Consider the following 14,619-nt stretch of genomic DNA (forward strand, 5'->3'; position numbering starts at 1 on the left):
GGGGACTGGCCGGCCCCTGCCTGCACCTCCACTGTGGGGACTGGCCGGCCCCTGCCTGCATCTCCACTGTGGGGAATGGCCGGCCCCTGCCTGTACCTCTCCTTCCCGAGAGTCCAAGCCAGAGGGGCCCACGGTCCTTCTCAATTGCTGACATCTGGCGATCCATAACCACAGGTTCTCACTCACACTTAAGCTAGAAACTTCTCGGCCCAACTGCTACACTCTGCTAAAACCCATGCTACCAAACGCAACAGGTGGAAGCTCATCCAAGTAGTGTGAAACAAAGCAGGGAATGTTTTCTCTGCACTCATTAAGCACTTTCAAAGATGCCTTGATGTTAACGTCCTTCTTTGGGCCTTTGTGCGAGACACAGCGTTGCATAACTTTAAGAAAAAAAATGAAAAAAAGACGGGAAGTTGTTTGAAGCCAGGAAAACAATTTCTTTGTGGTTTACGCCAATAACGATGAGAAGGCATACCTGATGGAGATTAAACACCTGGGTGCCAGGAGAGTAGGCTCATGCTGAACATCATGCAGCAAAACCAAAGAACTATAGTGGACTTTAGCAGGAAGCAGCAGAGGAAAGTACCACCCGCTCAGCCTCAATGGAGCTGAAGTGGAGACTGTGGACATATCACACATGGACCTGTCATAGTCCTGCCACATCCACAACACCAAGAAAACCTTTCCACAAGCATCAACTCAACCATTTCCTTCTTCACTCTTTTGAAGTTGTGAGAAACATCTCTCATCCTTACAGTTACAGGCAGGACTAAGAAGCCTGTGGTGAACACTGTAAGGGTGAGAGGCAGGTTAAGAAAAGTCTAGTCTTGCTTAGCCAGACTCAAGGTCAAAGTCAAGGGTAAGGTTGTTATCTCCACACTTTGTTTTAGCGCTGTGAGAAAAGCCTGACCGACTGCGGCGAACTCACTTGGGAAAGTCGTTTTCAGCCTACGTTAGCAGCTCCTCCGGTAAAGAACTGTTCTCTTACCACACAAAATGCTTATACTGGACAAATTCAAATGTGATAGAGAGGCAGGGCAGGAGGGCACCTACACACCAATCACCATTCTTTCTCTTTGTGCATATTATTATCTTTTATTATCAAAGGTTAATTTTGGCCATGCATGCATTCCCCCCAGAGTATGCCTATAAAGCCTATAAACTGGTATAATTGTGTCAAACCTCACAATGGAGTCAAGTGCAATGAATGTGCATGAGCAAAACAGAAGCTGCTTTGGCCTTATTATAACTACACTCAGTGAGCACTTTGTTAGGAACACCATACTACTGTGTAGATACAGTATCAGCTTTCAGCTCAGTGTCAACCGGCTACTAGAGTGACATCCGGTTTGTCGTGTTGCATTCTGAGACACTTTTCTGCTGAGCAAAGTTGTTGTTTTTCACACCATTCTTCAGACTGTTGTGAGATCAGCAGTTTCAGAAATACACCACAAGCCACTTTGACGGTGGCACGGCATGGTTGTTGGTACCAGATGAGATGAAATATTTGTTGTCTTTTGAGGTCTTCTCTGCTGTGGCTGGTACTGGTGCCAGAATCTCTGACTAGGATTCTGTGGTTAATTGTGAGTTGACCGAATGCTCATGAACCTCAATCAGTCCAGCAATCAAGTACAATGAAATACAATTGTATAAAAAGGATTTAATCACAAAACAAATATGTAACTGTAATTGTATTTTGTGCATGTGTGTGCATTTCCCTGTGTGCATGTACAAAGCATTGAAATTGAACGGATCACATGCAGCCCTCTGGTGAGAAGAGAAAATCAGTCCATTTGGAAATAAAAGGAAAAGTCAAAGTGTGATATTTATTATTTCAATATGTTCAGATATACAAAAATAAATGCATCATATTACAGCAGTGAGGGTGAGGGGGATGGTTGTGCAGTATTGCAACACGTTCTGACAAGTTATGCAGATCCTTCTTCAAACTGTGCGTCATTACACTCTTCAGTTTTCAGCACAAACAAACAGCTATCATAAAACCATAAATAAATCGCAGAATACATGTGCACAGACACAGAGCTGATCGAGGCTATGAAAACATATATTCAGCTCCTTTGATTTGAATGCTCAACGTTCCAACAACACAAAAGGTTTTGGTATATTCTAAATCACCAAAAAGTTAATGGACTCAAACCCGTGTAGAGAACAGGCTCCAAACATTTTCCCCTCAGTGACCACACGTAACACACGGCTGAACTTCAGATATCTCCTTGCCAATCTTCTTGTAGAGGGTCATTGAAATCACCATGGCAGCAATCTGTAATGACAACAGGTCACATGATCACTAAAGGCCCAATTATACTCTAAAAAAAAATCCCATAGTCTTGAAATCCCATAGTGTTTGGGGACAACGTGACGTCAGGTTGTACCAAATCTCCCATTCATTTGAGGGCAAAAAAAGCAGTGTTCCACCCATAGAGGGCACTTATGCCAGTTATGCTGCTGAAAAATGATACAAATGGTAAAATGGCAACAGTTTGGTCTCAAATGTGGAAATTTTGACCAGCATTCTTCACACACCACCCCCAAAGTCATATATATTGGTTAAAAGCTGTTTTGGGGGTTAGTTACACTTTAAAGACGGAGACGGACAGAGCCTTCTGTCTGTACTCTGCATTCATTTTGTGCACATTGCGTGTGTGTTTATCACATATCTCAAGAACTGTTGATCCGATCGACTTCAAACTTGTGTTGACTACATTTTGACTAAGCACCACACCGCCTGGACGCAACAGAGGATTGCAGCAAACACACCCCTTTCACTAATGGTCCTGCATTGCTGCTTTGCCTGGGCTGGCTCATGCTGATTTCCTTTCCCATTATCAATTTGATCACACAGGTACCACAGACCAGTGGTTCTCACATTTTTTCACATGAAGGACCCCTAAACTGACAAAGATTAGACCACGGACCCCCATTTGATAGGATTTTGTCCCACGGTCCCCCATATGATAATAAGAGTGATGCTTTTAGATGTTTTATTACAGAAAATGTATAAAACCCATGACCAAAATAGTCATTGTGTTACTTATGAATGGAATTATAGCTAAAATAAATTATCCCCCTTTTGGCTGGGGACCCCCTGGAACCCCCTCAAGGACCTCTGGGGGTCCCCGGACCCCCATTTGAGAACCACTGCCAGTCATTTGTGCTAAGCTAACTAGACTAGCAGGAGGGCGCCTAACTACTGAATGCACAGAGAAGAGAAGGGCATCTATCTTCTCGTCTTACTATCGAATATATGGCAAATAGGCGAATCTCCCAAAATGTTGGTGGTTTCCTTTAAACAACCCTGTGAACAGAGTTTTCTGTTTAAACAACCCTGTGAACAGGGTTTTCTGTAGCCTACCTTTAAACAACCCTGTGAACAGAGTTTTCTAGCCTACCTTTAAACAACCCTGTGAACAGAGTTTTCTGTAGCCTACCTTTAAACAACCCCGTGAACAGAGTTTTCTGTAGCCTACCTTTAAACAACCCTATGAACAGATTTTTCTGTAGCCTACCTTTAACCCTGTGAACAGAGTTTTATGTAGCCTACCTTTAAACAACCCTATGAACAGAGTTTTCTGTAGCCTACCTTTAACCCTGTGAACAGAGTTTTATGTAGCCTACCTTTAAGCAACCCTGTGAACAGAGTTTTCTGTTTAAACAACCCTGTGAACAGAGTTTTCTGTTTAAACAACCCTGTGAACAGAGTTTTCTGTTTAAACAACCCACAGACTTGGGTGATGTCACAATTAACTTGAAAAAACGCAAATCAGGTATCAATGGGTTAAACCAGTGATTCCCAACCAGGGGTACGTGTACCCCTAGGGGTACTTGGAATGATTGGGGAATACAATTTACTAACAAAATGATAAATAAATATACAGTATTCCAAGTCATTTCATGTGTGTGCCGCAACTAGTTCTGCTGGCAAGTGTCAACTGCTACACTGTTCTGCTACTGATAATGGCAAAAAAACAACTAAAAAGCCCAAACACCGGCAGTTCAGTGAAACATATATTTTGTATAGATTTACTTGTATGTAATCATCAATACGCATGAGTGAGGGGTACTATTGTCATGGAAAAACAGCTCAAGGGGTACATAAGACAAAAAAGGTTGGGAACCACTGGGTTAAACAACCCTGTGAACAGAGTTCTCTGTACCTCCAGAGCAACGATGCCCACCATCACGCCCACAATGATCCCAGCGTTGTCCTCGATCTGCTGCTGCAGCTCTTTAACTTCACTGTACTGTAACATGCATGGAGTTACACACACACACACACACGCACGCACATGCACACGCACGCACACGCACACACACACACGCACACGCACACGCACGCACACGCACACGCATGCACGCACACACACACACACACACACACACACACACACACAAAACAGTAACTTGAGACATAATGTGAAGATAAGAAGATGCTTCAGATGCACGGCATAGATCGGTGGTGGTGGCTGCGGTTGGGTAGGTTTGGTAATTATTTGTGCTGTTGTTGTAAAAAGGGGAGCCAGTAAAGTCTGTGTAGTTGCTGTATCCACAGCACTTGAACTGGAAGGAATATGGCAAATAGGTGAGATAAATTACATCTTTGGGTGTGACAGTGATTTGTTCAGTGTAATTATTTCTTAAGAAGTTTATCAAGTCAGTCGGGTGAAGTCCAGCGACAGGAAGTAACCCACAGCTCGCAGGACATCAGCACCCCTGATGTTGAGGCAGGTCCTAGCACCGAGGAAAGCAGAGAGGCCAGCCAGCCAAAAAGGGAGAAGATTAGCGGTCAGAAGCCTAGAGTTAAGTGACCAGGTGCAGCGGAAAGTAGGAAGTGGGAAGATATCAATAGTGATTTGGTTAGGATGTTAGAGAAGCTTAAAGGAACTGCTGAGAGTAAGTTGGAGAAAATGGGAGATTGTATTTATGATTATGGTAAGGAAAGGTTTGGCGTCTTTGAGAAAAGGAAGAAACTAGAGGGTGAGGTAGTTAAATCTAGGCGCCAACAAGAGATAGATAGACTTATCCAGGAGAGAAGACAGCTTAAGAGGCAGTGGAGGAAAGCTACAGAGGTTGAGAAGGAAGGCATTGATTGCTTGCAGTCAGATGTGAGGGAGCGGTTGGCAGTTTTAAGAAGAGCAGAGAGCATTAGGAAAAATAGGAAAAAGAAAGAGAGAGCTAGAATAGCATTCTATAAGGATCCATTTAGATTTGTGAAGTCATTGTTTAGTAAGGAAAAGAATGGTAGCCTTATGGTACCTAAGCAGAAGCTTGAGGAATATTTGGAGGAGGTTCACAAAGATAGGGAAAGGTTTAGAGAGATGACAGTCCCAGCTGATATTCCACCTATCGGTGAAATAGAGAGCCAGTGTGATGATAGCCCACCAAGGTGGAAAGAAGTTCAAGAAGTAGTGAGACGTGCAACGGCCTCTTCAGCCCCGGGTCCTAATGGAGTCCCCTACCGGCTGTATAAGAGTGCTCCAGATGTGTTGCAGTTTCTATGGAAGCTGATGAAGGTAGTCTGGAAGAAGCAGGTTATTCCTAAGGCGTGGCGTAGAGCAGGGGGAATCTTCATTCCTAAAGAAAGGGACACGTTAGAGATAAGTCAGTTTAGACCTATCAGTCTACTTAATGTTGAAGGGAAGGTTTTCTTTAGTGTTGTGGCACAGAGGCTGTCTAGTTATCTAGAAAAGAATAGGCTAATAGATACTTCGGTGCAAAAGGCTGGAATTCCTGGCTTCTCCGGGTGCTTAGAGCACACCAGCATGATCTGGCACCAAATCCAGTCAGCTAGGCGTGAGAAGAGAGACCTGCATGTAGTATTCTTGGACCTGGCTAATGCTTTCGGGTCAGTGCCGCATAGTCTGTTATGGGAGGCCTTTGATTTCTTTAGAGTGCCAGGTAGTATAAAGAGCTTAGTTAAAGCCTACTTCTTAGATATACAACTCTGCTTTACCACAGCAGAGTACACTACAGCTTGGCAGCAGCTGGAGATAGGCATTATGGCAGGGTGTACAATTTCCCCATTAGCTTTTACCATGGCAATGGAGATCATTATTAGGGCTTCAAAATGGGTAGTGGGTGGAGAAAGGCTGCAGGGAGGGCTGCGGCTCCCTCCAATTAGGGCATACATGGATGACATGACGACTATGACGTCAACCGCTCCATGTACTAGCAGATTGTTGGATAAGTTAAATAGTAATCTGCAGTGGGCTAGAATGAAAGTGAAGCCAAGTAAGTCCAGGAGTATTTCAATCATTAAAGGGAGGGTTGTAGGTAAGAAGTTTGTCATAAATGATGAGGTGGTGCCTACAGTGTTAGAGAAACCAGTCAAGAGTTTGGGAAGATGGTATGATGCAAGTCTCAGTGATAAGGGACAGTTTGAGGAGGTGAGGCAGGAAATGATTCAAGGTATTTCAAGTATAGACAAGTCAGGGCTCCCAGGAAAGTTAAAGTTGTGGTGTTTGCAGTTTGGATTGTTGCCTCGGTTGATGTGGCCACTGACAGTGTATGAGGTTCCCCTTTCAAAGGTAGAAAAGCTAGAAAGGATGATTAACTCATTCATTAGAAAATGGCTCGGAGTCCCACGCTGCCTAAGCAGTGTAGCCTTATATGGGAAAGGCATATTGGAATTGCCATTATCTAGCCTGACAGAGGAGTTCAAGTGTGCTAAGGTTAGACTGGAAATGACTCTGACTCAGTCAAAGGATCCAGTGGTTAGGAGTGTAGCGCCCACAGTTAAAACAGGGAGGAAGTGGAACCCAAAGGAGGCAGTACAGCAAGCACAGTCAGCTCTTAGACACAGGGATATCATAGGTCAGGTGCAGCATGGGTGTGGAGGCTTAGGGTTGTGCATAGGGAAACCTGTGTGGAACAAGGCATCAGTAATAGAAAAGAGGAAGATGGTAGTTGAAGAAGTACATAGGCAAGAGGAGGCAGTAAGATGTACTAAGGCAGTGTCGCAGGCAAAGCAAGGACAGTGGGTGAACTGGGAGAGTGTAGAGAAGAGAAAGTTGAAGTGGAGAGAGTTGTGGAGCATGGAGGCCAGCAGAATTAGATTTATTCTAGGGGCTACTTATGATGTGCTGCCATCTCCCGAGAACTTAAATCAGTGGTTGGGCGAGGATGGTGCCTGCCCGTTGTGTTCTAGTGTATGTACACTGAGGCATATACTGTCAGGGTGTAAGGTCAGTCTCTCCCAGGGGCGATACACCTGGCGTCACAACCAGGTGTTGAAATGTTTGGCAGCTGCAGTTGAGGAAAAGCGGCTAGAAGTAAATTCTCTAGTTGCTAGCAAAGAGACTAGACAGATCAAATTTGTACATGAGGGAGAAAAGATTAGACCAATTAAGGTCAGGCACAAGTTAGGGCAGCTAAGTGTAGGTGGAGCCTGGGAAATGAGGGTTGACTTGAATGAACAGCTAGTCATCCCAGCATATATAGTTAGCACCCGGCTACGTCCGGACTTGTTACTGTGGTCTGAGGTAGAGAAGACAGTTTATTTTATCGAACTCACAGTCCCGTGGGAAGATCGAGTTGAGGAGGCTTATGAGCGCAAGAAAGCTAGGTATGCTGAAATGGCAGCAGAGGCAGAGCAGCGAGGTTGGAGGGCTCGAGTGCGGCCTGTAGAGGTGGGCTGCCGTGGTTTTGTGGAAAAGTCCGTTATTGCCTTACTAACTGAGTTGGGCATTCGGGGACGGAGCCTGAAACTTGCGGTTAGCAACATGTCTCAGGCAGCAGAACGAGCAAGTGAATGGCTGTGGATAAGGAGGAAACATGCTAGCTGGGGAGCTCGCTAAGGTCAGATTGATTGTTTGTTGTTGGTCATGATTAACGGTCCGCATCAACAGGGCTGAATCATTGACAGCGGTGGTGTAGTTAGGGATTGTTTGTTGTTGGTCATGATTGACGGTCCGCATCAACAGGGCTGAATCATTGACAGTGGTGGTGTAGTCAGGAATGTCATACCGAACCGACCTGGATAGCTAGGCTTAGATAGTGAGGTAATATGCAGTTGTGCGGTGGTAGCATGGAGGGGGGTGTTTCCAGGACGCTGGATTACACCGTTAAGCCTTCTTGAGGTGTCGTGGGCCTAACTTAACGAAACGTCGGTGAAGGAAGGTGCCCACTTGAAAACCCCAATGACATGCTTCATACTGCTGTTGGCTAGGGTAGGTAACTGGTGATTTGTGTCTTGTTTATTAGTTTGTTAGCCTGTTAGCTTGTTTTATTCTGGATTGGGCTTCTAAATGTGTTTTTCCTCGGATTTTGGCACAAGGGATAGTAACATCTTGTCCTGTGTATTAATTAATGGGGGTCTAGTTTTGTTTGGGAACAGTTAAGGCTCTGGCTTCTCTGTCAACTCACCTGTCAGCTCTGTTTACTGGGTCATGTGATTTTCTGTGATGATAGGGATGATGAATAGTGTTTGAATGGATTAGATGATGTCACGATTCACTTGGAAAAATATACCATACCTCTAGCCCAACCTTCTGCATGGCGACATCCTTCAGAGTCTCAACGAATTCACGAACCTGACGGGCAGAAATTATTGTCATCATACTTCCTACATTTCCTACCAACTGCAGTTCTTGCTGTGGAAAATTCAGTTGTTGTTTTTGAGAGCCACGTACCATATCCTTGAAGATGAACATCACCACCACTCCGGCAACCTCAGCGATGAAGATGATCAGCACAATGATGAAGTACTGGAGGGGAGAAATGATACCGGATTAGCACTCGCAGTGTCTGGTGTGTTAAAGGGATACACGACTTTTTTGGAAGTTTAGCTCATTTGCCACATCCCCCCCACATAACCAAGCTGCACCATGCCTTACCGGCACTGTCCGCTCAGTTTACAGTGAGCTACAGTTGTGAAGGGGAGTGGTGGCCCAATGGTTAGAGAAGCGAGCTTGTGACCGGAAGGTTGTCGGTTCAATCCCCCGGACCGGCAGGATAAATCTGGGTGGGGAAAGTGAAAAGGCAGCGCTTGCCCCTCCCTCATTACCACCACTGAGGTGCCCTTGAGCAAGGCCCTTAACCCCAACTGCTCCAGTGGAGCTGATCAGTGGCCAGCAGATCAGACTGTGGTTGTACTGGTCAGCTTCCAGGTACAGTATGAATGTGTGTGTGAATGTGAACAGGGCACTCCTGAAAAAGAGAGCATTGCTCTCAGTGAGACTCCCCCTGTATAAATAAAGGTAAAAAAAAAAAAAAAAAAAAGTTAGTAATTATCGGCATATAATGGAGGCTAATGGTACAGCTGTTAAAAATCTGCCAAAACACACATCTCACGGCACCAAAATACATGTTGTGCTTCGGGTACTCACCACACGATGAAATATTAATCTAAAATGCACATAATCTGTCTTTTTGGAAGGAGAAGAGGTCGGCGGCCATGTTTGGAAAGTAGTGCCGGCTAACTTTTCCTTCCAAAAAGACCAATTATGTGCATTTTGGATTAATATTTCATCATGTGGTGAGTACCCATAGCACAACATGTATTTTGGCGGCATGTGTTTTGGCAGATTTTTAACAGCTGTACCATTAGCTTCCATTCTATGGCGATAATTACTAACTTCACGACTGTAGCTCACTGTAAACTGAGCGGACAGTGCTGGTAAGGCATGGTGTATCTTGGTTATGTGGGGGGGATGTGGCAAATGAGCTAAACTTCCAAAAAAGTGGTGTATCCCTTTAAGACCTGCCATATTGTTTTTTAATGGGTTGCCATGGTGACGTTGGGTGGAGCTAGCTCAAATGTTGTGTCAGTCCAAAAGTCTTGAAGAAGCATTTCTGGGTTAGGGCAGTCAGACCCTCTTGTCTTTCAGTCTGATACACTCAGACCACATGGACAATGGCATTCCGATAATGTGTACAGGGGTGGGCAACTGTATATATATATAATATAAGCTACTCCCATCTGTTGACTTCTTGTGTAACCTGTTGCAAAGTCGTTCTGTTGTTGTTGTAGTGGGTCTGGTTCATTTAGACACGAGCCTGATCCTATTTTGAGAACCGACAACGTTACAATATACATATATATATATTATCTTTTTTATTTTACTTTAGTAACTCTTGGCGTATGGCTCACCACTAGCAGCATCCACCTATTTTTTTTCCTGATGGCGCCACAGCAGCCCAGGAAGCCGATGCCCTTCATCACAAATCCCAGAGCTATGAGCAGATAGCACATAACTTTAAACAGCAGGACCAGTTCGTCCGGAAGATCAATTCCCAGCTTTCCCAGCACGCCCAGAAGGGTGAGCGCACAATGGCCCAAAACGAAGACGCATGTCCCTGTCAGCTGTATACAGCAGGGAGAGGAGAGAGTGAGGATACGGTAAGGAGAGAGAGAGAGAGAGAGAGAGAGAGAGAGGGGAGGGATATAGACACATCCCAACAAAACATGGAGGGGGGGGGGGGGTGGTGGGCGTTGGATTGAGGGAGAAAGCAGAGAGACAGAGTGAGAGGGGGATCTGTGGAAATAGCAAAGGGGAACTGCATGGGGAAAAGTGGTATGGTCATATGAATTCATAGTGAGAGCTTCAACATATTGTGACAAATAGAGTAAAATTGACACATACAACTTTTTACACTGAATACTTTGCTAAAAAAGACTTGGTTCTATCTAGGTCAACCTGGGAAGACACACTTTCACACATAACAAACACTACAACATCTAGACTTGTTTATGTGTTGTTGAACTGCAACTTACAGGAGATATCACTGAATACAGACTGACAAATAGTTACAAAAGAGGAAATTGTACAAAACCAAAGGGAATGGCTAGCGTTCTTTGATCCACTATTGACTCTGATGTGTATGGTCGAGTGAGTCTGTGTTCTTGTTGGACTGGGTCTGCATGAAACTGAATGGGACAGTGCGGAGGCAATAGAAATCTTTTTCAACTTACAAAGATGATGCCATTGAAGATGAACATCATTATTTTGAGAGTGGAACAACTCATCTTGGCTGGTAAATGTGATTTCACACTGTAAAAAAAAGAAATGTTTTTAGTTAATTCAAATTTCAGCTGCAGCTTTAGAATAATGAAGCCTGTGTGAACCTTAACTTGTATGAGACCCAGCTGTGCACATGAAGTTGTAGAGCTGATCCTATCAGTGGCAACAGCTATTTCCTCAAAGCAGATTTGTTATTAAATGACATAATGGAGAAACAGATCTGAGATGTAGCCTAAGTGATCTCTGATCGGGTGAAAGTATAAATAATTCCTCCCATGAGAGTCAAGCTGGCGTTGAAGGGAATGAAGGGAACTGAGAGGTTACATCGTGTCGTACAGTATCTACAGATAACGGATGTGAACATGGCAAATCATATTTGCTTGAAAGGGATGAGAAGGCATAATATATAGGTCACAAAAAAGGAAATCCCCTCAGCAGATAGAAAATATACAGTAGATGAAGGTAGTGCCATATCATCAGGGCATGGACACATTACATCAATGTCATGATCAGGCCTCAATGAAGGACTGAAAAATGATTTCTTGATATTGTGTAAACCTCTGATGGACTCATGATTTATGAGGCTTACTGGTATCTTATCAGCTGGTAGTCACACTGCAAGTAGCACAGAGGAATCATACATTTAGTATTTAGCCAGCACCATTGCTCCCGTGTTACATCGCTTGCTTGCTGGGAAAGCTAAGCAGGTCTGGCTGTGGTTAGTCCTTGGATGGGAGACCGGTGCTGTAGGTGCTGTTGGACAACCAGTAGGAGGTGCTCCTTCCCTCATGAATAATATCCCAAATGCTCCAGGGCAGATGGAGACAGGGACTCTGTCCTGTGAGTGAGCACCGTCCTTCAGATTAGACTTTAAACCAAGGACCTGACTCTCTGTGGTCAATAAAGATCCCATCGGCACTCTTCACAAGAGTAGTAACCCCGGTGCCTTGGCTAAATTCCCAAACAGGCCTTCCTTCCAACATGGACACCTAATCATCCTTCGTTATCTAATCGACTCAATAAATCCTCTACTCTCCACCATGATAGCTGATGTGTGGTGGCACTAACTGGCTGCCGTGCATCACCCAGGCGGGTGCTACACATCTTGACGAGTTCACACTCGACACGCCTAACATTATAAAATAACGTTTTGAATCTAGGCCTAAGTATTATTAGTAGAATATCAGCATATTTATTTACATTAATCTAATATGGACCTAGAATATTAATTAGGTTATGAATAAGATGCTAAAAAGGTGTGATTGTGCTGCCATAAAGCGATATACTTAAGTCAGCAAGCATTTTCAGTTGACCTAAGCACTGTTAGAATCCTCTACCCACAAATGCTTGTTCAGGGCCAAAAGTGGGGTTTTGGTAGGTGTCAAAAACGGCATTAAGTGCAGTTACAAAACAAAGACTTTTACCGATAAGGATTTGAGTTTTTGTATAGTTCAAACTTATGGGTCATGATTTCAGTTGTGTCTCCAAAAGAACTCACTGAGACCTTTCAATTAATATATAGCCTAATACTGTACTCATATTCGTCCAAAATCACACATCTCCCTTTGGCTCCAAGCCCTTGATATATAATGAGCTGAATGAAATAATTGGAGAGATTCATTCTAAAATTATGTATATCCACCATTTTAAAAGTGTCATCACACACAATAGTTGTTGGTGTAATAGGAAGCCTTACTATTTTACTGCATTATCAAATATCATTACTGAGCAATGCACTTGAGGTATGAATTTGGATGTTTTCAAATACAAAAATTTGATTACCAGAGGGATATGAGAACATCATTCAAATGCAAAGTAAAAAAAACATTGTTTCCTGGCTTTTTATGAGTTTATTTGTTTATTTTAAACGAAAAACCTTCTTTCTTGCTTACAGGATCATGGTACAGTATATAGTAGTTACTGTAAATTTATATTCGTAAATATATATTATGATTATATTTATAATAGTATTTAAAAAAAAATGACACTTTACACCACACGTATTGTATATAGCTGCTACTGTACATTTTTGTTAATGTCTAAATGTACCCTTCTTGCCTTGCCTGTTTTTGACTTGTGCATACCTTTCTTTCTTTATTTCTTTCTTTGTGTACTTTGAGAGCAAAGAACCGGAACCCAATTCATTGTATGTGTACACTACTTGGTAAATGTTAAATGGTAAATGGACTGCATTTATATAGCGCTTTGATCCAAAGCGCTTTACAATGTGCCAACATTCACCCATTCACACACCGAAGGTGGCCAGCTGCCACGCAGGGTGCCGACACAGCCATCGGGAGCAATTTGGGGTTCAGTGTCTTGCCCACGGACACTTCGACATGCGGACTGGAGGAGCCGGGGATCGAACCACCGATCTTCTGGTTGGTGGACGACACGCTCTACCTCCTGAGCCACAGCCACAGCTACTCGGCCAATAAAGCTGATTCTCACATCTGTATTCTATACTGTACATCCTTCATAAAGTGTATGTTTTAGATGCTGGCAGATTGAGGCCAACAGGTTTTCAGTCATTGAGTTTATAGTGTGATATGATTTGAATTAAACGTGTTCATTGTAGGCATGAAATTGAAGCTCCTACCTGTGCTGCAATACTTTCTGTCCGCTGAGGTCTGATCAGTGAGGAGTGTGTCTGCACAGAGAAGCTTCCACAGGGCCCTTTATCTTCTGTCACACACACACACACACACACACACACACACACAGATGGGGAAGAAGGGCGTGGTCCAAACACCACTCATGGGGTGAGCAACACTCCCTGGTGAGCAACGTCCGTTCAAAAATAGAAATTCATTTCATTTCAGACTTTATTAAGGACAGCATACTGCAATAAAAAAAGAAGAAAAACTAAAATAACAAAAGAAAGAAATAACAAAAGAAAAGACATTCCACAATGATCAGACATTTACGTACAATCTGGAACGCCAATGATTCCACTTTCTAGACGAGAACCTGATGGAACTCATTTCAGGGTTGGTTAAGGCTGAACTATCCGGTTTGCTGGATCAGATAGCATTATACATCTGTCTGTATACTATATATACTGTCTGTATACTATATATACTGTCTGTATACTATATATACTGCCAACATTTCTCTCGTTCATGTCGGTCGTGATATGAGGAAACACCAAAGAGGCACGTATGCTGTTGCCACAGTCGGCAGCAGTTGAGCTGAATTTCAGTACAACTCTAAAATTGGGACTGAATCTGAATCACCAAAGCGAAAATATTTCTCTTCAAAGGTCTCAGTGTTGTTGGACGTGTTGTCTTTTGATGTCTTCTCTGCTGTGGCTGGTACTGGTGCCATTGAGTTGACATGAATGCTCATGAACTTCAATCAGTCCAGCAATCAAGTACAATGAAATACAATTGTATAAAAAGCATTTAATCACAAAACAAATACAGTATGTAACTGTAATTGTATTTTGTGCATGTGTGTGCATTTCCCTGTGTGCATGTACAAAGCATTGAAATTGAACGGATCACGTGCAGCCCCATGGTGAGAAGAGAAAATCAGTCCATTTGGAAATAAAAGGAAAAGTCAAAGTGTGATATTTATTATTTCAATATGTTCAGATATACAAAAATAAATGCATCATATTACAGCAGTGAGGGTG

General features: G+C 43.3%; 1 protein-coding gene across 2 annotated transcripts; it reads right to left on the minus strand.

The window, feature by feature from the left end:
• Window positions 1–1,810: 1,810 nt before the first annotated feature.
• Window positions 1,811–13,609, minus strand: LOC310794198 (tetraspanin-18-like). 2 transcript variants are annotated; one of them, XM_083656142.1, is made up of 7 exons: window positions 13,582–13,609; window positions 10,934–11,012; window positions 10,112–10,324; window positions 8,652–8,726; window positions 8,496–8,552; window positions 4,179–4,265; window positions 1,811–2,284 (listed from the first exon to the last, which is right to left on the minus strand). In XM_083656142.1, the coding sequence occupies exons 2-7, from the start codon at window positions 10,985–10,987 to the stop codon at window positions 2,195–2,197; spliced, it is 576 nt and encodes a 191-aa protein (XP_083512268.1). In that variant the 5' UTR covers window positions 10,988–11,012; window positions 13,582–13,609; the 3' UTR covers window positions 1,811–2,194. The 2 variants fall into 2 exon arrangements, with proteins under 2 accessions (XP_083512268.1, XP_083512269.1); XM_083656143.1 differs by lacking the exons at window positions 1,811–2,284; window positions 4,179–4,265 and adding an exon at window positions 5,531–5,595.
• Between the last annotated feature and the right edge of the window lie 1,010 nt (window positions 13,610–14,619).

Source organism: Poromitra crassiceps, assembly GCF_964638095.1.
Source record: "Poromitra crassiceps genome assembly, chromosome: 19".
Lineage (NCBI taxonomy): Eukaryota > Metazoa > Chordata > Actinopteri > Beryciformes > Melamphaidae > Poromitra > Poromitra crassiceps.

Coding starts and splice junctions, on each gene's coding strand:
- LOC310794198 (XM_083656142.1), bottom strand. CDS start 10,987: ATGAGTTGTTCCACTCTCAAAATAATGATGTTCATCTTCAATGGCATC. Junction 8,553..8,651: donor TGTTCATCTTCAAGGATATG/GTACGTGGCTCT, acceptor TCTGCCCGTCAG/GTTCGTGAATTCGTTGAGAC. Junction 2,285..4,178: donor TGGGCATCGTTGCTCTGGAG/GTACAGAGAACT, acceptor TTGTCATTACAG/ATTGCTGCCATGGTGATTTC.